This window comes from Triturus cristatus, chromosome 8 (genome assembly GCF_964204655.1).
Source record: "Triturus cristatus chromosome 8, aTriCri1.1, whole genome shotgun sequence".
In the NCBI taxonomy this organism is placed as follows: domain Eukaryota; kingdom Metazoa; phylum Chordata; class Amphibia; order Caudata; family Salamandridae; genus Triturus; species Triturus cristatus.
Genome location: NC_140591.1, coordinates 759,055,765 through 759,078,041, shown reverse-complemented (window position 1 = coordinate 759,078,041; position 22,277 = coordinate 759,055,765). Strand labels below are relative to the sequence as shown.

The 22,277-nt window shown below is 49.4% G+C and overlaps 1 protein-coding gene across 3 annotated transcripts in view; it reads right to left on the bottom strand.

Annotated features, from left to right (window-relative positions):
- WWC3 (WWC family member 3) overlaps nt 1-22,277 on the bottom strand; it is a 457,878-nt gene that overhangs the window by 61,098 nt on the left and 374,503 nt on the right. For all 3 annotated transcript variants that reach the window (XM_085622192.1, XM_085622194.1, XM_085622193.1), the window contains 3 exons: nt 20,547-20,739; nt 6,327-6,491; nt 4,284-4,435 (listed from right to left, as the gene is read on the bottom strand). In XM_085622192.1, the coding sequence (XP_085478318.1) occupies nt 4,284-4,435; nt 6,327-6,491; nt 20,547-20,739 (510 nt within the window). The remainder of the gene's footprint in view (nt 1-4,283; nt 4,436-6,326; nt 6,492-20,546; nt 20,740-22,277) is intronic.

Sequence of the window (22,277 nt, the reverse complement as noted above, 5' to 3'; positions counted from 1 at the left end):
TATAATGCACCCTGCCTTAGGGCTATAAGGCCTGCTGTAGGAGTGACTTACATATATTGAATGCAATATCTGTGGCCATGGCACACAGGGTGTGTGCACCGTCGTGTTTTCACACTTCTTTGCACCATTTCATGCAGTCAGCAACGGCGGTCTGCATGAGTTTTGTGGTGGGACCTTAGAGTGGCACAATACATGCTGCAACCCGTAGGGACTCTCTTCGGTACCCATGTCCTAGGTACCAGAGGTACCATATACTAGGGACTTACAGAGATGTTGATGGTCTTGCCAATTGGGGAACAACTGAACAGTTACCTTGTTTAAGGGAAAGGGCACTGGCACTGAGGACCTGGGAGTGCATTGGTTTCCTGCTAACCATCAAAATTGCATCAAATACCAGGCAAAAAGTGCAGGTCACCATGTTAAAAAGGTGCACTTTCCTACAAAGGGGCACTAGCCAATCTCATGCTCTGAGACTTGGCTCAAGTAACAAAGTCAGGTGGAGAAGGGTTCAGGGATGGGTCTCAGACATCTATTTCTGTCTTTCTTAGGGAGCAAGAAGTGAAGCGTGTAGAATCCCAGGATCCTTATTCCCAGGGGCACCACCTGTACGGTCCCTTTGTTTAGCAGTGCAAAATCCTCCGCCATCAAAGCTTTCTGTGCTCCTTTTAGTGGGCGGATTATGAGGGGGTCCCACAGGGTAGGACAGAAAGGGAAGGTCACAACCCTTGCAAATTAAATCAGCATTCCATGATGATCACCTCCCAAATGATGGAGAGATGGTAGACAATCACACCCCCAAGAAGTCAGTGGTATAAAGGAGGAGTGGTGTGGCTGTTCAGAGTGGAGTTAAAATGGTTATGAGGCAGCTGGACCAAAGGAATAGGGTGGGACCTTGACTGGAGCTGATCATGGTATCCCATAGATCCACACCTGCACACAAAAGAGAGGTGGATTTGCTGACCCTTTTGGACAGGCTGTGAAGGTTAATGTTGCTGAGACTGTTGTGCCCTGGATTAGTCTTGAAAGTTCCTCTACTGTAACATTTTTTCGGTGACAAGGTCAGGCCTACTAAAGAACGCTGTAACACTGCAGTTTTTAAAAAACTTCTGTCAGATTTTCCATTCTTCATCAAAGGACATGTCCAGGAGTGTGGCTTGATCATCTTATGAGAAGCCAATGAAATGCAGCTAAGTCTGGTGATGCAGTGCCTATGGATCGAGCTTCGTGTCTAGTCTGCAAATGAGGATATGTTTGAAAACATCTAAACAGTCATTGAACAGATCTAATAACAACATCTTCATATAACAAGGTAGACTGATGACAGTCAATTTTGTCAATTCAAACAGGGCAAGGATGCAGGGACCCACTAGGTATTTAGAATTACTCTTGCGGAAGGCAAGGCTGCCACAGGCAAGTGCTTTTCTGCCCACCTTCTTACACTCTTGATCCGGGGTGGGGAAGAGCGGGGGCTCAGAAAATGCATTTGGATTCAATTTAGCATAGGAGGCTTTGACCACTACATATTTTGTTGAGGGGTGCGACAACAAAAATGTGTGCATGGATGGCCAGGCCAGAGAACAGTTACTCCCAGGCATCCAGTAGAAGGTCCAAGAGTGCCTTGGTACAATGCTGTAGAGCTTTTGAAACTGTGGATGAAAATTGAAAGATTTTTGTTAAAATGTTTAACATTGCCCTCCGCAGATGCCAGCTGTAACACTTGCACTACCAGAGTGATTGAAGTGATTTCCTCTGAATAAAGACTTTCTTAGATCCCTGTTTGGGGAGGAGGATATCAGCCACCAAATCATCATGTTCTGTAAGGCCATAATCTGTATCAGGCATTAAAAGAGCATTGGGGTTTAACCTAAATCACTAGGCTGTACCAAGTGCTGATCAGTAAAACAGCAAAACACACAAGATGATGGACGGAATGTTGCACATTGGCAAAACATTCACCCCCAGTCAGATCTGGGTTTAATCCATTGTTATTTTGCTCACCACGCCACCCCAGTTCAGATATGGCCATATGCAAATCAGTCTTGACCCTGTGCCTCATGGGAACAGTCCAGCCCGAACTGCCAAGCCAGGTCTTCCCTGGACCGGAATCAAGCATCCTAGGACCGGTTTCGGGGTTTTTGCATTTGTCACCCCGAGTGGGACGGGTATGCTCAGACGTGAGTCCCGTGCTCTCCATGCCACTATAATCAAGCTATCCTGGCTGAAACCCCGAAACCGGTCCTAGGATGCTTGTTTCCAGTCCAGGGAGGACCTGGCTTGGCAGTTCGGGCTGGACTGTTCCCATGAGGCACAGGGTCAAGACTGATTTGCATATGGCTGAGTTCAAACTGGAATGGCATGGTGAAAAACGAGGGATTTAGGCCCAGATCTCTGTACTGGGGTGAATGTATGACATTGTTCTGCATTCTGTCCATCAACTGTTTTTGCGATCATCAAAACAGGATGGAATTTTCTCTTTTGCCACCGAGAAGTCAACTGAATTCGAGAGCTTTAACTGAAAGAGCTTCTGCAGGCAGGGCCAGTGACTGCATCATAGCCTAAGTTGGGCATGCCAGCGGTGGCTGCTTTGGATGGCACTGACATTTTGGAGGTGTGGAGGCTGGAGCTTCCAAGGTCAGCACAACCATAGGGCAGGCCCAACCTTAGGGAGTGGTAACTGAGACTACCTGAAAACATCCAACAAGACTAGATAGCAGGAAGGCTTCAACCTGCAAAAGGTCGGATCTAGGAGTAGGGAATTCCAGCTCACCATTTTTTAAAGAGGTGGAATAGTTTCCTGAAGAGGAAGGGCAACGGGATTCAAAGTGGTCCTGGGATTGGGACCGCTTCCTCAAGGATGAAGAGTGTTTCTCCTTCCTATGATATTTTCTAACCTTTTTCTGGCCAGTCCTCTTGGGACCTTCATAGGTTAAGGCCATTAACAACAGGGTTTTTAATCCAAAAATTTTAGGAGATTTTTGACCAAGTCGCTGAGAAATTTAGTGAAGCACAGAAAAGAGGTCAAGGTAGACAGGGTATGGCGTCTTATGGGCTCACTAAGCTCCAGTCAACTGTCATTTAGCCAAACTGTATGGATGAATATTTTCATAGACCGTCCCATATTTTTAGGTCTCGCTTGACCCAGCGCATGCGCTGGTCTGGCAAGACTTATTGAGAGGGCTCTAAAAAGTGCTACCAGGCCAGCCTGGAACTACAGTGCATGTGCGCGGGCGGTTTACCGCAATTACTTTCACTTTAGCGGCCGCACGGCCGCTTTGATGTTTGATCGCGATCACTTTCTCTTTCGCGGCCGCACGGCCGCTCTGCATAGCCAATAGGTCTCGCTTTTGGGACCTTATAAGTATTTAGTTATGCAACTGTTGCATGGCTAAACACTTATAAGGTCCCAAAGGCGAGACCTATTGGCTATGCCAATGCTTGTTGGATCTTGTTCTCAGTACAATACTGAGCTGTATTAATTATTTTTGTATTTGCAGGGCCTTCTGCAGGTGCACAAGGTGAAAGCTCGCTTGTGCAATAATATCATGAGAGGAGCACATGCAAACTGGTCCTATAGTGTTCAAAATATTAAGAATACAGATCCCAGATGTGTTTAGTGGTATTAAACAGAGGCAGGACCCGCCCCCAACCCCCCCCTTCCCTATTACGAGAAACATGCACAATCACATGAAGAATATGAAATGCTTCAACCTCTGCCTTATTCGAAAGGGTTGTTCACTTCCCCCAAGATAGAGCATGCTTGCTAACACCGACTTTCAAGATCTGCTTTTGGACTTAAAGCCAATCTCCAAGTCAGTGGACAATTTGGGCAGAGGGTGGTGATTGATTAGCCGAAGTGCTAATAAATGTGCACTCTTGCCAGAGAGTGATGTGCATCCAAAGGTTAATTTTGGAGCACCTCTTCAAGTTGGGTTAGCCCGAGAGCTGGATTAATTAAAATTCACTGGCTCCTAAACAGGTAGAATACACGGATTATTCAAACTGGTGTACTATGCAGCCCTTCAAATTGCTAATGATATAGTAGTCAAGACAAATTCCACATTAGTAGGAGGGCTTGAAAACCTCCTTTTGACGATTGGTCTATATCTGGGGTAGCATCTCAGCAAACCATTCCCTGGAAAGGTCAGGCTTAAACATAGAACTCAGTATGTAATAACATAGGGAATAGTCCATCATGCATATGCTATGACCAAATTCCTCAAGAAATACATTGCATCCATTTCATGTGTAAGTGAGTGGAAGCTTGGATGGATGCATATTTTTACCTCTCAGATTCAGCCTTTATTTGATCTTCTTTTCTTTCCAATTCTAAGATCTCCTCTTCTGTGTACACAAGTTTGACTCTTTCATCTGCAAGTTCTTGCTCCACTGCCTTTAGTTGTGCTGTGGTCTTGGCTAGCAGTGCTGATACTGCATCCTGAAAGAGTACAAAATAACACATATTAAAAACATTTTATCAACCCAAAAGTAATTCCAGGTTGGAATTTGTTGACAAGTTGCAAATTGTTTCAAATGACTTCAGTTGTTGACAATACTTTTCTGCGTGTTAATTTAGATAAGGAGAAAATATTTTTTGAAAATCACCATTTTATGCTTAAATATAAGAATGGACATTTGAAAAATTGCCCTTTTGCACTAAAGTGTTTTTCATCACTTTAGGGACACCTCACGCTTCCAACATTTAAATTTCCTTTGGCATATCCCACGAACTTGCTCCGAATTTTATTTTGGACAGTCAAAATTGTAAGGTCATGCTGAGAGTCAGAAACTTTTAAATGTCTTCTTATCTAAAAGAAGACATTTCCCACCTTTGTGGAGTCAGCCCCCATTCTCTCTGTACTTCATTAATAATCACCATGTCACCCACTACAGTATAGCTTACAAAAAAAACGTCTAACTTTAAAACAAAAGATGCTGAAAAGTATTGTAATTTGGCACACTTTACTCATTTGGCACTTTGAGTAACTAGGAATCACGAGTTTAGAGTTAAAAGTAGAAGGCATTTATATAGTACGACACAGCGTTCCCAATTATTCATTCCGAATTTTAATAATGCTAGTAAAATGAAAAGTAAAGTAAAACATGTGGACTGAGTTACGTAATATACATCTGTGTAGCCTAATCCAGTACAGTCCAGGCTTTTGCTATGCAGAATCAAGAGTGTAGTACTGTATGTCATTTGAAACCATTGTTTAGCAAAACGTACCATAGTAATTAGACCACAATCCACAAACGTTAACTGTATGGAATAAGTGTCCTTCCATAAAAATCAAATAATAAAATATTCGAGCAGCTATGAGGTGACCCAAGCTTCCTTTTTCAGAATGGTTATATTTTTATGTTTTTGCCAATACAAGTGAATTACAGATCTGAATAAATAGTTATAATTTAGTTATAGGAATATTTCTTCTCAGTTGACCTGACAACATGCAACAAACACCTGCTTATCTATCAATAAAAGCCAATCATTTCTTGGAGTCTGAAGACTACTACATATTAAATAAGTGGACTTAAACAGATAAACAGAAAGTGCAAGTCACAAGGTATAACAACTAGCGGAGAAGAAAAGACAGTTCAGCACGTTGAAACACTAGCAAGATGTACCTGCAACACAGTACTTGCAAATGAATTGAACAGGGCAAACTCAACCTTTTTTTCCTTTTTGAGGCATTTCTATTGGGGAACAGAAACATGTCTTTACAGTGCTATGAAACTGTGAATATGCAATAGCAAGCATTATATAAAGAAGCAAGTCAAAACAGTAGATCTCACAGACAATGAAAAATATGCACAATCTGAAGATCTCTGCATGACATGTATTACAAACAAGACTATGCAAAATCTTATTTTGCAGTGTCTTGAAAATTATTATGTAAACTTACGTTAAATTCTCTTTGTTATATTTCACCTGGAAAAAGAATCTGACGGTATACCTCAAGTTTGAAAGTCAAGTAAGATACCGTGGTAGGTCTGGTTTGTGCAGAAAATAACCCCCACAGCAATCCGCACCCCCCCCCGCAAAATATTTTCAGCAACCTGTACAAAAGTTCCTACTCAAACCCTCCCACCCTCGGAAAAAAGAAAACAAACTGGAATTTTGCATCAACAACATTTCTGAATTTCACATACCACAAATTTCTTGGGAGTCCTTAAAATTACCTATGAGCCTAATTCTAAACGCTCAGCGACTGACTCGCAAATGGGATTATCAGAACATTCCATAACCCCACCGGAACTAAAATTACCAGGGAGTGGGCCTAAAATTCAACAATTTTGATACTGTTATAAATCCCAAGAGCAGGAGGTACCGTCTTAACAGCAGCCACGCTCTCAGCAGAAGCCATCTGTTCTCCGCATTGACCGCTTTCATTTGTCCTGTGTGGCTCCGCACCGGAAAAAATTTGCACCGGGTACCACTGAAGAGAGATCTCACTGGAACGTTCGTAATCTGCCAAATTAATCTGAGCAATTCCCTGGGAAACATAAAAGAGGCAAAACACAAGATAATCAAACAATTCATTGTACAGACTCATGATCGAGCCTTATGTGTCCTTCATGATCACAAGGACAAGATCAGCTGTTCTGTCACAAACACAAGCAATGCAGAGTACGTAGATTTAGAACAGTTATGCGTTAAAGAAAAGTATCTGAAATGAGTAGTTGTGCTGGATAAAATGAACAAGCAATAGAGGCAAATTAGACAACTAACAGTTGCCCTTGGATTGAGACAGTAGTCTGGTCTAATTAGCATGTCCAAAATAAACTGGCAATTGTCTGGAAAATGGTTATGTTGATGCACCTCTCTAAGATTGCGCCAGATACCACTTTCCTGTTTCAGAGCTCACTGCGTTCGCAAGCCTATGCAGGGCTTACGTTAACAAAATATTCCTACATGCGGGCTGTCGTCATGTGTAGTGCTGCTGAATCATCATTTAAAGGTAAAATGGAGCACAATGGCTTAATATCTGTGAAGTGTGAAAATACTGTGCCACGAGGTACATTAAAATAAGCTGTTGGTGCATGGTTGCTCTAAAGTCTTGACCATGTACTCCCAAAAGGCCAATTTGTATGTTGAGTCTCTTTGTATCGCATCTTAACATTCCCTTATCCTCACATTCCTATACGTCACAATGTATAGAAAGGAAAATGCTTCCTACCCAGTATGCAGCTGGTCTTGGCATATACAGCTGTAGAGTCATTTGCTGTGCATAGATCGCCATCTAGTGTTGGGTCCGGATGTTTGCACTTTGTTTTACTTCGAAGAAGTCTTTCCAGTCACGAGGTAGGTGACTCTTCCTTTCTGTGATAGTGCGCATGGGCATGGACTCCATTGTTAGATTGTTTTACCGCAGAGGGTGATAATGGAGTTAGTAAGAGTAGTAAAAGGAGAGGTACGTGAATGCATATAACTAACTAAGATGTTACTGCAACAGGTATAGGTACCCGGGAAGGCAGGTGGGCGCATTTGACTCTACAGCTCTATATGCCAAGAACAGATGCATACGTGGTAAATAGCATTTTCCGTTCGAGGCATATGAGCTGTAGATCATATGCTGTACATAGACTATATAGCAGTTATCTCCCAAAGCGGTGGCTAACCTGTATCTGTTGCAGTGGTCTGAAATAGTGTACGTAAAACGGCCTGGCCCACTCTAGCTTGTTGTCCTGCTAACACATCTACACAATAGTGTTTTGTGAATGTGTGAGGTGTAGACCATGTTGCAGCTTTGCATATGTCATCTATGGGTATATTTCTCAAGAATGCCAAAGAAGCCCCTAGTTTGCGTGTAGAGTGTGCTCTAGGGGGAACTGTTAACATTTGTTTAGCTTTTGCATAGCATATTTGAATGCCCTTGACTATCCAACTTGCAATACCTGATTTTGATATGGGATTGCCTTTGTGTGGTGGAGCAAAAGTGACAAAAAGTTGATTTGTGTTACGGAAACGTTTTGTCCTTTCTATGTAATAAAGCAATACTCTCTTCACATCTAATGTGTGTAGGGAACGTTCTGCCACTGAATCTGGTTGAGAGAAGAAAACTGGTAACTCAACAGATTGATTGTTATGAAAAGCAGAAGCGACTTTAGGAAGGAATTTAGGATTAGTCCGAAGAACCACTTTATTTTGGTACATTTGTAAAAAAGGTTCTTCTATAGTTAATGCCTGAAGCTCACCCACTCTTCTGAGTGAAGTGATAGCAACGAGGAAAGCAGCTTTCCAAGTGAGAAATTGCAGTTCACATTTGTGCAATGGCTCAAAGGGTGGACTCATTAGTCTGGTGAGAATAATGATGAGATTCCATACTGGAGCAGGTGGACGTCTCGGGGGAATGACTCTATTGAGTCCCTCCATAAAGGCTTTGATAACAGGCACTCTAAAAAGAGATAGATGTTGTCTATTCTGGAGGTATGCAGCTATTGCAGCCAGATGTAAGCGTATGGAAGTGTACGCTAAATTAAACATTGTAGATGTACCAAATAACAGATAATGTTTTGTACAGAAGCATCAAGCGGGTTGATGTGGTTGTTATTACAGTATATCACAAACCGCTTCCACTTTGCTGCATAGAAGCTATTGTGGTAGGACGTCTAGCCTCTGATAATATTCATGTAGTCTGGCGGTAGATTAAGATAGCCAGACTCTAAGACTTCAGAAGCCAGATCAAGTTAACTGGGGATCTGGATGTCTTATGTCTCCATGGCTCTGTGTGAGAAGATTAAGTCGTAAAAGTTTCTGGTGAGGAACTACTCAAGAGTTCCAATAGGGTTGTGAACCAAGGTTGACGTACCCATGTGGGATCAAGTAGGATTAGTGTCAGGGATACTTGGTTGAGTTTCTGAACCACTAATGGAATGAGTGGGATAGGCGGAAAAGTGTAAGCAAATATCCCTGACCAATTCACGCATTGCCTTTGGACAATGGGTGTGGATACCTGGACGCGAAGTTTGGGTGTTTTGCGTTTTGGTATGTGGCGAACAGGTCTATGTGAGGGACTTCCCAATGTTGAAAGTATGTAAGGAGGACCTGAGGATGGAGTTTCCATTCGTGTATTTGCTGTATCTGCCTGCTTAGGAGATCTGCAATCTGGTTGTTGACTCCTGGGAGGTGTTCCGCTAGGAGATAACGTTTGTGGTGAATGGCCCACCTCCAGATGTCTTGGGCTAAGTGGAACAGTTGGAGAGTATGTAATACATGGCTGTCTTGTTGTCTGTACAAATTAGGACTGCTTTGCCCTATAGGTGACTTTGAAACACCTTGAGTGCTAGAAATATTGCAAGCAGCTCTAGGTGATTGATGTGGAGCAACTTCTGTTGTTGGCTCCACAAACCTTTCACTGTGTGCTGTTGTAAATGAGCACCCCAGCCAGTGAAGGAAGCGTCCGCCGTCAGTATTATCTGTGGAAACGTGTCTATGAACATCCGTCCTTTTGGTAAATTTGTTGTGTTCCACCACTGCAAAGAGCGATGAGTGCGGCCGCTTACCAACATTAGATCGGTCAATAGACCTTGGCACTGGTTCCACTGACTGGCTAAGCATTCTTGAAGTGGACGCATGTGCAGTCTGGCATGGGGGACGATCATGATGCAGGATGACATAATTCCCAGTAGCTGCATGTAAGTTTGAGCTGGAATCCAATGGTTGGATTGAAAGCGAAGAATTAAAGCCTGAATATTTTGAATTCTGGCGGAGATGGAAAAAGCGAGAGTTTTTTGACTATCTATTGTGGCGCCTAGGTAGTCCTTTGTATTGGTTGGTTGGAGATGTGACTTGACTGCGATCCCTAGTTGATGCAGTAACCAAATTGTCTTGAAAGTGTACTGCAGACATTGTTGGTATGTGTTGGCTTTGATGAATCAGTTGTTTATGTACGGGAAGACGTGGATGCTTTGTCTCCTTAGTTGAGCAGCTACTACCGCCAGACAATTTGTGAAGACTCTAGGGACGGTGGTGGCACCGAATGCGAGTGCCTTGAACTGATAGTGTTGACCCGCTACCACAAACATGAGGAATCTGCGATGAGCAGGGTAAACTGGTATATGAAAATAGGCATCTTTTAGATCTTGAGTAGATAGAAAGTCGCCTTTCTGTAGTAGAGGAAGTACCTGTTGAAGTGTCACCATGTGGAAATGGTCTGACTGAATGTACTGGTTGAGTTCTCCTAGATCTAAAATTTGTCTGAGAGAACCGTCTTTTTTGGAAATTAGGAAATAAAAGGAGTATACGCCCGCTGTTGGACCCGGCCTCGTAGAATGGCCCTCCGTGCCCCCGCACCACCGAAACCTGGTACCTGCAGCCCAAGCACACGGCCCAGCCGACCCTTCCCACCAGGACACCCGCACCAACCCCGGACATCCCCGTCCATGGCCTCTCTCCTTTCGGCCACCCCGGGCCCGCGTGCCCACTCCATGCAACAAGATGGCCGCCCGGCCCCAGCGCGACCCGGGCCTCGAGGCGCCACTCCGGCTGGAGGACATCACGCTTCCAGGGGATGAGAGAGGGAGGAGCAGTTTCTATCGCACCTCTAACTCCCCTGGGACGATGGGTTTCGATCGGCCCTCCGGCCTCCCTGCGGGCTGGCTCCGTGCCTGCTGGGTGTCTGGGACTCCTCCCGACCCGGCCCTGAAAGGATCAAAAGACAATAGCAGGAAACCCCGACAAGCGGCCCCCAGGTGACAAGACCCCTGCCTGCACAGACTCCGGACATCAAAGAGGGGTCGACCTATAACAAGGGGTGCTCTGAGACTGTCCGGCAGATTCGACGCTGGAACAACGAGAGCCTGCCGACGCGGTCGCGGCTCCTGGAACTTGAACCTACCTGAGCCCTGCTGAGTGACTCGCGGCTCCCTGAAGATCGTAAGACCTCCGAACTTGTACCTGAGCCCTGCTGAGTGACTCGCGGCTCCCTGAAGATCGTAAGACCTCCGAACTTGTACCTGAGCCCTGCTGAGTGACTCGCGGCTCCCTGAAGATCGTAAGACCTCCGAACTTGTACCTGAGCCCTGCTGAGTGACTCGCGGCTCCTTGAAGATCGTAAGACCTCCGAACCTGTACCTGAGCCCGCTGAGTGACTCGCGGCTCCCCCAGACTCTCACGGTCCCGCCGGACCCCGACTCCGACCACGTATCCCCCAGCTCGAGGATTGTGAGCTGTGCGCCGGATACGTCCCTGCTTTGAACCGTTACCAGAGACAGTCCCGCTACCCCCTACCTTTCCGAGACTCTTGAGCCCGTGCTCACCTTGTACATATTTGCAGTGATACCTATTTGATAAAGCTTGTTTTCTGAGAATACCCAGTGTGGTCTCTGTGTCGTGTGGTGCCAGAAGTACGATCCTAGTTGCGAGATTCCTCCCCCTGGGGAATCTCCCGCCAGTGCCCGGCTACGATACTACACGGGTGGGACTCAGGGTAGTCAGGACCCCCCTTCCGGGCTCCACTGAGGTCGCCGTCTAACATTGGTGGCAAGCGACGGGATTCGGGCCCATCACCTAGAGATCGTACAGTGAACAACGGACGCACGACCAACAAAGATGGCAGAAGGAAGCGCCATGAGCTCCGCAGAAACCAACGCCAACAGAGTGTTCCAGGTGGAGCATCTAGAAGAATACACACACAAAGAGCTAAAGCAATTTTGCAAAGAACTTAAAATCGCTACCACTGGCCTCAACACTAAGAAAGACTTGCAGAAAGCACTGAAAACTTGGGTGGAGACCGGGGCCTCCCGCCCGGAAGGCACGGGGGAGCGCCCCGACGAAGCCGAACCCCCTCCAAGTGAAAGCAGCGACAATCAGGTGCGAGGCATAGTACCAGACGGGGGCCTATCCCCGGAAGAACTCGCGGACAGAGAGAGAAGCCGCAGTCATGAACTCGAGTTAGCCAAACTCAAAATCGAGGGCGAATTGAAGCTAGCGGAGAAAAAGCTAGCGGTAGAGCAAATGCGCGTACAAGGCGAACTGGAAGAAAAGAAGCTCCAACGGGAGCACGAAGGAAGGAAGCTCCAACTGGAGCACGAACGCAGCTTAAAGGAACTCGAGCTCAAGGCCCGGAATGAGGACGGGAGGCCCTCGGGAAACCGAGAGACGGCCCCCCCATCGGAACAGAAGGTCCACATCCCCAAGGACGTGGTCAAGGAATATTATAAAAACGATGACATTCAGCAATGGTTTCGGGCCTACGAGGTCGCCATGACCTCCCATCGGATCCCACAGAAGGACTGGGGGGCGGGGTTGTGGGGGCGGTTTCTGAGCGAAGGAAGGGACACCCTGCTCGACCTACCCCTCTCCCTGCAGACCTCCTACAGCCACATGAAAGAGGCTCTCCTCACAAGATACGGCCTCACCCCAGAAATGTACCGCCAACGGTTCCGGGACTGCAGGAAGATCCCGGGCACCACCTGGGTGGAGTATGTAAACTTTTTTAGTCGGGCCTTCGATGGGTGGGTCAAGGGCAGCAAAGTCACCACCCTTGCCGAACTCACTGATCTCATGTTATGGGAACATCTGGCTGCAAACTGCTTCATAGAGCTACGTCAACATCTGCTGGATAGCAAGCTCACAGATCCCCGGAAGCTGGCTGTGGAGGCCGACCGCTGGACCAACACCCGGGTCTCCCGGGGCATGGTAGGAGAGTACCCCCGAACCAGTCAGGGACCACCCCGCCAGAGAGGGGGAGGGAACCAGGGAGGGCAGAGAGAGTCCCAGCCTAGCCCCCCGAAGACACCACCTCCACCTTTCCCGGCGCCCCCCCACCAGTGACAGGGCCCCCTGGGAGACGAGGACACCGGGTGACCGTCACATGTTTTCGTTGCCAGAAACCCGGGCACTACGCCAATGACCCAGAGTGCCCCATGGCCACCCAAGTCACCCCTGCGAGACAGATAGCCAACGTAGCCCTGGGGGAGGAGGTTGAGGAAGCCGAGGAGTGGGAACCCGCCGCTATGGCCCTAGTATCCCTGGGAGATAGGGAAATGATCCCTGGTAGCCTCCTACCGTCCAACACACAGAAATATGGGCAGCTCGTCAAGATCAATGGCCACCAGGTAGAGGCCCTGCGGGACACCGGGGCCAGTATCACCGGTGTCCTCAGGCACCTAGTCCCCGAGGAGCAGATCCTCCCCAATGTCTTTTGCCCCGTAATATCCGCAGACAATAGGGAAAGTATGTGTCAGGTAGCCCTGGTGCCATTTGAGTGGGGAGGGGTGATACGTAAACTCAAGGTGGCCGTAAGAACCTCCCAGCCGGTCGACTGCCTCCTAGGGAACGACCTGGAGAGTTCTCCCTGGAAGCACGTAGAGCGCAAGGCCCACCTAGGAATGATGGGACTCCCCGAGTGGGTGTGTGCCACCACCCGATCTATGACAGCCCGACTCACTCCCCGGAGAGAAGTCGAGAGCACCCCGGTCGAAGAAACCCGTACCGTCCCCGCCGAGGGTCCTCCCGTTCCCCCATCGGAAGGGTCCGTCGCCAGCGACGAACCCGCACCATCCGACCCCGCCCCGGTCCCCGAGTTGGGGGATCTACCCGAGTTGGCCCATTGGCGCCACGAGGGCGGGCCCACCCGGGAAGAATTTTGCCGGGAGCAAGCCACCTGTCCTTCCCTGATCGGGCTGCGGCGCCAGGCCGAGGGCCAAGCCGCAGGTGACCAGACCGGAACGCACCGAATCTATTGGGAGAATAACATCCTGTATAGTGAGCAGAAATCGGTGGAGCTGGGATCCGGACGGGTACTGGTGGTACCCCTCCGCTTCCGAGATTTCCTCCTGGGCTTAGCCCCCGATGTCCCCCTCGCCGGCCACCTGGGTCAGGACAAGACCTACAGCCGTCTCGTGACCCATTTTTATTGGCCTAAGATGAAAGCAGCGGTAGAGGCACACTGCAAGTCCTGCCCCACGTGCCAAGCCAGTGGGAAGAGTGGGGGGAAGCGCAAGGCTCCCCTCCAACCCTTCCCGGTCGTCAGTGCCCCCTTCGAACGAGTCGGAATTGACATCGTGGGGCCACTGGACCCCCCCACCTCCCAAGGTCACCGTTTCATCTTGGTCCTAGTAGACCACGCCACCCGCTATCCGGAGGCTATTCCCCTACGCACCATTACGGCCCCCGTGGTGGGCCGGGCCCTGATGGGGATCTTTTCCAGGGTGGGTTTCCCCCGCGAGGTCGTGAGCGATCGCGGCCCTAATTTTATATCAAGGTATATGACGTCCCTGTGGCAACAATGTGGGGTGTCCTATAAGTTCACCACCCCGTACCATCCCCAAGGGAACGGCCTAGTAGAGAGGTTTAATAGGACTTTGAAAGGGATGATCGCTGGCCTAGAAGAGCCCCTCCGGCGTAAGTGGGACGTCCTGCTCCCCTGCCTCTTGTTCGCTTACCGGGAGGTCCCCCAGAAGTCCTTAGGGTTCAGCCCGTTTGAATTACTCTATGGGCACCCCGTCCGAGGTCCCCTCAGTTTGGTTAAGGAAGGGTGGGAGGCAGCACCCCAGACCACCCCCCGAGATGTGTTCCAATATGTCCTGGCCCTCCGGAACCAGACCAGGAGGTTCCGAGAACTGGCCGAGGCCAACCTGGAGGCGAGTCAAGAAGAAATGAAGCGCTGGTACGACCAGAATGCTACTCTGGTCGAGTTCCAGCCGGGCCAGCAGGTGTGGGTCATGGCCCCCGTGAAGCCTGGCGCCCTCCAGGACCGATGGACTGGGCCCTACAAAGTGGTTGAGAGGAAGAGTCAAGTCACCTACTTGGTGGACGTCCAGTCGCCCCGGGATCCCCTCCGGGTCCTGCACGTGAACCGCCTCAAGCCTCACTTCGTGCGGACAGAACTGAGCCTCCTGCTGGCCACCGATGACGGGGCCGAAGATGAGTCGGATCCCCTCCCGGACCTCCTGTGTGTCAAGGAGCAGGATGGCTCTGTGGAGGGAGTGAACCTCTCCCCAGCCCTCACTGCCCAGCAACAAGCGGACTGCCGCCAGCTCCTCAGACAATTTTCCGACCTCTTCTCCCTGACCCCCCGGGTCACCAACTGGTGTGTTCACGATGTGGACACCGGGGACAGCCCGCCGGTGAGACACCGAGCCTACCGGGTTCCTGACCGGGTCCGGTCCTGCATTCAAGCTGAAGTCTCGAAGATGTTGACCCTGGGGGTGATCGAGCCCTCTGACAGTCCCTGGGCCAGCCCCGTGGTCCTGGTTCCGAAGGCAGCAGCCCCCGGTGTCGCCCCCGAGCTCCGGTTCTGCGTGGATTACCGGGGGCTCAATGACATTACCCGAGCCGATGCCCACCCCATTCCACGAGCCGACGAGCTCATTGACCGACTAGGGGCCGCCCGGTTCCTCAGCACTTTCGACCTCACCTGCGGATACTGGCAGATTGCGCTCACCGAAGGGGCCAAGGAGCGGTCTGCTTTCTCCACCCCCGATGGGCACTACCGCTTCCGCGTGATGCCCTTCGGGATGAAAAATGCCCCGGCCACGTTCCAGAGACTGGTGAATAGGGTCCTGGCCGGGCTAGAACAGTTCAGCGCGGCCTATCTGGACGACATCGCTGTCTTCAGTTCAGAGTGGAGTGAGCACCTCCAGCACCTCCGGAGAGTGCTAACCGCCCTGTGCCAGGCAGGCCTCACCGTAAAAGCCAGCAAGTGCCAGATCGGGCAAGGATCCGTAGTCTACCTGGGGCACCAAGTCGGGAGTGGTCAGGTCGCCCCTCTACAGCCAAAGATCGACGCCATCCTGGCATGGGAACCACCCATCACCCAAACGGAGGTCCGAGCCTTTCTGGGACTCACGGGCTACTACCGCCGATTCATTCGGGGGTATGGCAGCCTGGTCGGCCCTCTCACTGAACTCGCGTCTAAAAAACAGCCAAAGAAGGTGCAGTGGACGGCTGCCTGCCAGGAAGCTTTCGATGCTCTAAAAAAGGCCATGTGCACTGCCCCCGTCCTCCAGGCTCCCGACTACACCAAGGAGTTCATAGTCCAGACCGATGCCTCCGAGCATGGCATTGGGGCCGTCCTGTCCCAAGTGAATGATCAAGGCCTAGACCAGCCCGTCGCCTTCCTCAGTCGGCGGCTGCTGCCCCGAGAACAGAGGTGGAGCACCATAGAGCGCGAAGCCTTTGCCGTGGTCTGGGCACTCAAAAAACTACGACCCTACCTGTTCGGCACTCATTTCAGAGTCCAAACTGACCATCGGCCCTTGCGATGGCTCATGCAGATGCGAGGAGAAAACCCCAAGCTACTGCGGTGGTCAATCTCCCTCCAGGGAATGGACTTCACCGTAGAACACCGCCCTGGTACGGACCACGCCAACGCGGACGGCCTCTCCCGGTTCTTCCGCCTCAGCGAAGAGAACCCCCCAAGGTGATGGGCAGTTCTCTCCGGCTTTCAGCTGGGGGGGACGCGTGTTGGACCCGGCCTCGTAGAATGGCCCTCCGTGCCCCCGCACCACCGAAACCTGGTACCTGCAGCCCAAGCACACGGCCCAGCCGACCCTTCCCACCAGGACACCCGCACCAACCCCGGACATCCCCGTCCATGGCCTCTCTCCTTTCGGCCACCCCGGGCCCGCGTGCCCACTCCATGCAACAAGATGGCCGCCCGGCCCCAGCGCGACCCGGGCCTCGAGGCGCCACTCCGGCTGGAGGACATCACGCTTCCAGGGGATGAGAGAGGGAGGAGCAGTTTCTATCGCACCTCTAACTCCCCTGGGACGATGGGTTTCGATCGGCCCTCCGGCCTCCCTGCGGGCTGGCTCCGTGCCTGCTGGGTGTCTGGGACTCCTCCCGACCCGGCCCTGAAAGGATCAAAAGACAATAGCAGGAAACCCCGACAAGCGGCCCCCAGGTGACAAGACCCCTGCCTGCACAGACTCCGGACATCAAAGAGGGGTCGACCTATAACAAGGGGTGCTCTGAGACTGTCCGGCAGATTCGACGCTGGAACAACGAGAGCCTGCCGACGCGGTCGCGGCTCCTGGAACTTGAACCTACCTGAGCCCTGCTGAGTGACTCGCGGCTCCCTGAAGATCGTAAGACCTCCGAACTTGTACCTGAGCCCTGCTGAGTGACTCGCGGCTCCTTGAAGATCGTAAGACCTCCGAACCTGTACCTGAGCCCGCTGAGTGACTCGCGGCTCCCCCAGACTCTCACGGTCCCGCCGGACCCCGACTCCGACCACGTATCCCCCAGCTCGAGGATTGTGAGCTGTGAGCTGTGCGCCGGATACGTCCCTGCTTTGAACCGTTACCAGAGACAGTCCCGCTACCCCCTACCTTTCCGAGACTCTTGAGCCCGTGCTCACCTTGTACATATTTGCAGTGATACCTATTTGATAAAGCTTGTTTTCTGAGAATACCCAGTGTGGTCTCTCTGTGTCGTGTGGTGCCAGAAGTACGATCCTAGTTGCGAGATTCCTCCCCCTGGGGAATCTCCCGCCAGTGCCCGGCTACGATACTACACGGGTGTGACTCAGGGTAGTCAGGACCCCCCTTCCGGGCTCCTCTGAGGTCGCCGTCTAACACCAGCCCCGTTATGTTGGGGCGGCACAGGCTCTATAGCCCCTTTTACAAGTAGAGACTGAACCTCTTGTTTGAGGAGGTATAGATGGTCTGGTGATAGTTTGTGGGGCTTTGGTGGAATATTTGGAGGCATATTGATAAATTCCAGGCAGTAACCAGAACGGATAATTTGGAGTATCCAACTGTTATTGATTGCCAGATTGGTAGAAAATCAGACAGTCTTCCCCTGACAGGTGTTGAGAGGTCGGGGGAAGTGAAGGCAAGTCACTGCTTTGTGTTGGCAGTTGAGTTGCGTGTGTTTGAACCCCGGCCCCTGCACTTACCATTGTTACCCCTGTAACCTCCCCTGAAATAACTCTTAGATGGAGAGGGTTGGTCATTGCCCTTATAGGTGGAGGTGGCGTCTAATGAGGTATTTTTGGAACCTCCTTGGTAAAAGGAGCGTCGAACGAAAGCACAACCCTGTGTGGACTGAAGGGCTCCCATTGATTTGGCTACCTCAGTTTCTTTCTTCATTTTATCCAGTGAAGAATCTACCACTGGGCCAAATAGATGTTCCTTATCGAATGGGGTATTTTAAATGGAGATTTGAACCTCAGGTTTAAAACCAGATATATGGAGCCAGACATGCCTCCTTAAAAAGACACTGGTGTTTATTGCTCTAGCAGCATTGTCTGCAGCATCTAGAAAGCATCTTGAGTGTTAGCATTAAGTTGCCCTTCATGAACCAGATCTTGTGCTTTTGATTTGTGTTCCGGGGATAAACATTGGATCAGATGTTCCATTTCATCCCAGTGCGCATGAACGTATCCGCTAACAGTGCCTGAGTGTTGGAGACATGCCAGAAATTGGCTGCTTGAGAAGCTACCCTTTCCCCCGAAGTGTCAATAAGTTTTGATTCCTTATCAGGAGGTGGAGCCTCTCCTGTTGTCTGACAGTTGGCTCTTTTTCTTGCATTGGACACGACCAGGGAGTCTAGTGGCAATTGTCCCCTTAAATATACTGGGTCCGATGGCGCTGACTTGTACTTTTTGTCCACTCTAGGCGTAAGAATACGAGATCTGACTGGGTCATTAAAAATGTCATCTACATGCCTGACCATCTCTTCAAGCATGGGTAGTGTATGTGATGACTTCTGTGTGGTACTGAGGGTTTCAAAGAGGAAATCCTCTTCTAAAGACTCCTTATATAGCTGCAGCCCATGGTAGTTGGAAGGTCTACCCAGTAATTCAATGTAGCCTACACTATCATCTGGTGGAGAGGGTTTGGTAGGGTACAGGTCGGGATCATTGCCAGTGGGCGAATTGGTGTTATAATCGTCCCATGGGTCTTGTAATGGCTGATCATCATCCCCTATCCTGATCATCATCCCGGTTGTCAGGTGTATGTGGTGGTGAATGTTCAGGTGAAATTGAAGTGGAGGGGAAGGTGGTGATGAAGGAAGACTAGGTGGAGGAAGAGGATGAGAGGAAGGGTTAGTTCCAACAGAACTCTTCTTTAAAGGGATGTGAAATTCTTCTCCTGCATCAGTCCTGCTTTTTAGAGTCACTTTAGTGGTGATATGGCAAGTCTGTGGATGGATATACAAAAGCTTTTGTTTCGGATCTGGTTTTTCAATTGGGGCATTGAAACTGGGCTTTGTAGTTGTATTCTGCACTTCCATCTGTTTCTGCGCTGAAATTTTTGGTGCCGGAGTCTAAACCGTTGAGGTCTTCGGATCCGACGATTTTTCTGGGGCCGAATGTTGGGGGTCGGTGCCGGACTTGTGTTTCGACCCCAAAGATCTGGACTCCGAACTCTGTTTGGAGGGAGTCTTTTCGGAGCTGGAAGGCTTTTTGGTAGGATCCGGTGCTGAGCCAGAGGGCGGGGCGTCAAGCGTGATCTCGGTGCCGACCGGGGACCGAGGGCGCGGGCTGGACCAGAGCCTTCTTTTTAGTTGAAGTTGTTTCTTGGGATGAGGGGGGAGGTGTACTCACTGTACGTTGACCATGTGGGATGTCCTCCTCTTGGTCGGATTCGAATTCTGAGATGGCGACCGGCATCTGCTCCTCCTCTGTTCCCATGGCCTCGCCGGCCTCTTTGTCCGACTGTTGACCGAAGATGTCCAGAATGGAGCTTGTGTGCTGGCTCTGCATGTCGCAACGTTGAGCCCGATGGTCGCAAAGTGTTTTCTTGGAGCAGAAAGCCAGGCACGCGTCCCAGTTTTGTTCTCTGTGTTCGGGGACAAACACAGATTACACACTTCATGTGAGTCGGTGCGCGGGTGTTTCGTGTGGCACCGAGGGCAGAATTTGAAGGGAGTTCGTTCCATCAACTGTAATTATGATACGCAATAGAAAGGAAGACGCGATCGAAAACAATACCGTAGAGTGGGAGTATCTTGCGCACCGAGGGAAACCGGAGGAACGGTGTCGAACAGGAGTGCAACTTCTTAGAAGTGCAAACATCCGGGCCCAACACTAGATGGCGATCTATGCACTGCATATGATCTACAGCTCATACGCCTAGAACATACCTTTTTTGCTTGCAATGTTGTACTGCATGTATGGAGAGTTACTGCTTCAAAGAGAACTGCTGTACATACATGCTACCAAGTTGTACACAGGATTAGTGGGAGGGTGAAAAATAAAGACAGATGGGGTATCAATGAGTGGGGAAACTTTTTCGTGCACATAAGGTACAACGGTGCTACAATATACACTTACTGAATGGTAGTGGAATTTAAAAAAAAGGCTACGTATACATACTTATAGCTATGTGGCGGGGTAAGAGGTAGGAAGGGTTACATCAAAAATGAACGGTATAGCGCACACGTGAAATTTTAGAAAGCTAAACAGATTTAAAGTATAATTATTTCTGAAAATCTAAAAACATAATAAACACCCACTAGCACCATAAGTCAAACACCAGAGACCTTTTCCTAAGAACAGTGACATACAAGAAGGCAAATTAATAAAATAAAAATAAAAATACTTTGATTTAATTTTCTCTCAGCAATAGCATGCTAAAAATGAACTTTTACTCACCAGTAGCTCTTCCTGCATCTGCTGGCCCACAGAACAAATGTACAGTTGCACCGACTTGAGTTTCAGAACACTTGCACTGACAGGGATTTGAAAAACCTCATTGAACGTCAGCTGACTTTTCCAGTCTAGAGCTTTGGAACAGTAAGTACTGGGTGCACTGGAGTCAAGAGGAGGCAAGTACAGCCTGAGGCGTCTGGAAACCAGAACAAGAGCAGAATGGATAAATAGGCTGATTTGTATTGGTGTTTATAAAATTCAGACCGGTCAAACAACAGGTTATGTATTCTACATGCATGCACTTACATGGTGGCAAGGGACCCCATGAATCCTGAAAGCCCACATGGTTACCAGTCTGATTAAGTGCATTTAGATAAACTAAGGGGGAAGCACAATTGAGTCGGAGCACAATGCACTCCATTCTCTATGCTCCCACATATTGTATACTCAAGACCCTGTACCTACAAACAAGGTCTCAAGCAACTATGTGCCAAAGGGTCAATTCCCAAAACACAACTCTGTGCAGCTGATACAACCAAATGATTAGACAAGATTTAGAGAGATTCAATTTTATATAATACAGATACTTTAATGCCAGAAACCGCTTTACATTGAAATTCGTTTTGCACTTTGCCACTGCTAACCAGTGCTAAAGTGCTTGTATTCACCCCTTAAAACGCAGTAAAATTGGCCCACGCCTAATTGCCACATTTAATTGTACATCCTTATTTAAGTGGCACAACATGCAGTGGCGTAACAAAACTTGAGGGGCCCCTGCCTGCAAAGTACATAGAGGACAACACCCACCCCGGACCCAGTCAGGAGCTCTCAGGCCAGGGCCCACCACCCATGCACAGTTACAAACCCAGTCAGTGTATTGTTCTAAGGGGACCCCTGGGGCCCGCAACACGGGGCTAATGTTACACTACTGACATGTACCCAGAGCCTGAAAATTAAATGGTACTAGTGGGCCTGCAGCAGTTAGTGTCGCCCACTTAAGTAGTCTTTTTTGAAAAAAAAGGTCCCAGGCCTGTCATTACAGCCTGTGTGCAGTTTTAAACTTCCAATTTTACTTGGCAACATAAACCTTTTGCCAGGCATTAAACTTCCTTTTTAATATACATTAGTCACCAATGAGGTAGCCCTTAAACAGCTCATAGGGCATGGTGCAGTGTAATTAAAAAGTTGTACATGTGCTGGTAAGTTTTACATGTCCTGGTAGTGAAAAACTCCCAAATATACAAGTTACTTACCTTCGGTAATGATGTATCTGGTAGAGACGATTCTAGCAGCAGATTCCTGAACGTAGAATTATCCCCAGGCGTAAGACTGGACCCGGAAAACTTTCTTTGCCACAGCATCTCTGCGCGCCGGGGGGCGGTACCACGCGACTCCGCTCTGACGTCGTCAGCAGACGTGACGTCAGTGAGGTTACATTAGCCCACCCTGGCGCGCTGACATCAATTTTCTTCGGAGAATTTTTCAACGCCACAACGCGGAGCTATTACAAACAAAACTGTGGAGAGTGTGGGAACAGAGTGGGAAAAATCAGTGAAACAGAAAAGAGAAACGAAAGGTGAGGATCAGCACCAGTTGGAAAAGGGCCAAGCACGAAGGCACAAAAGCCATAGCGGTGAAATCCATAGCAGTAAAGAAGCAGAGCACCGCTCTAAGGCAACATCCTCCCTGGAGGCAGAAGCATGTGAAAAAGGCCATAGCAGAAGAGAGAGACAG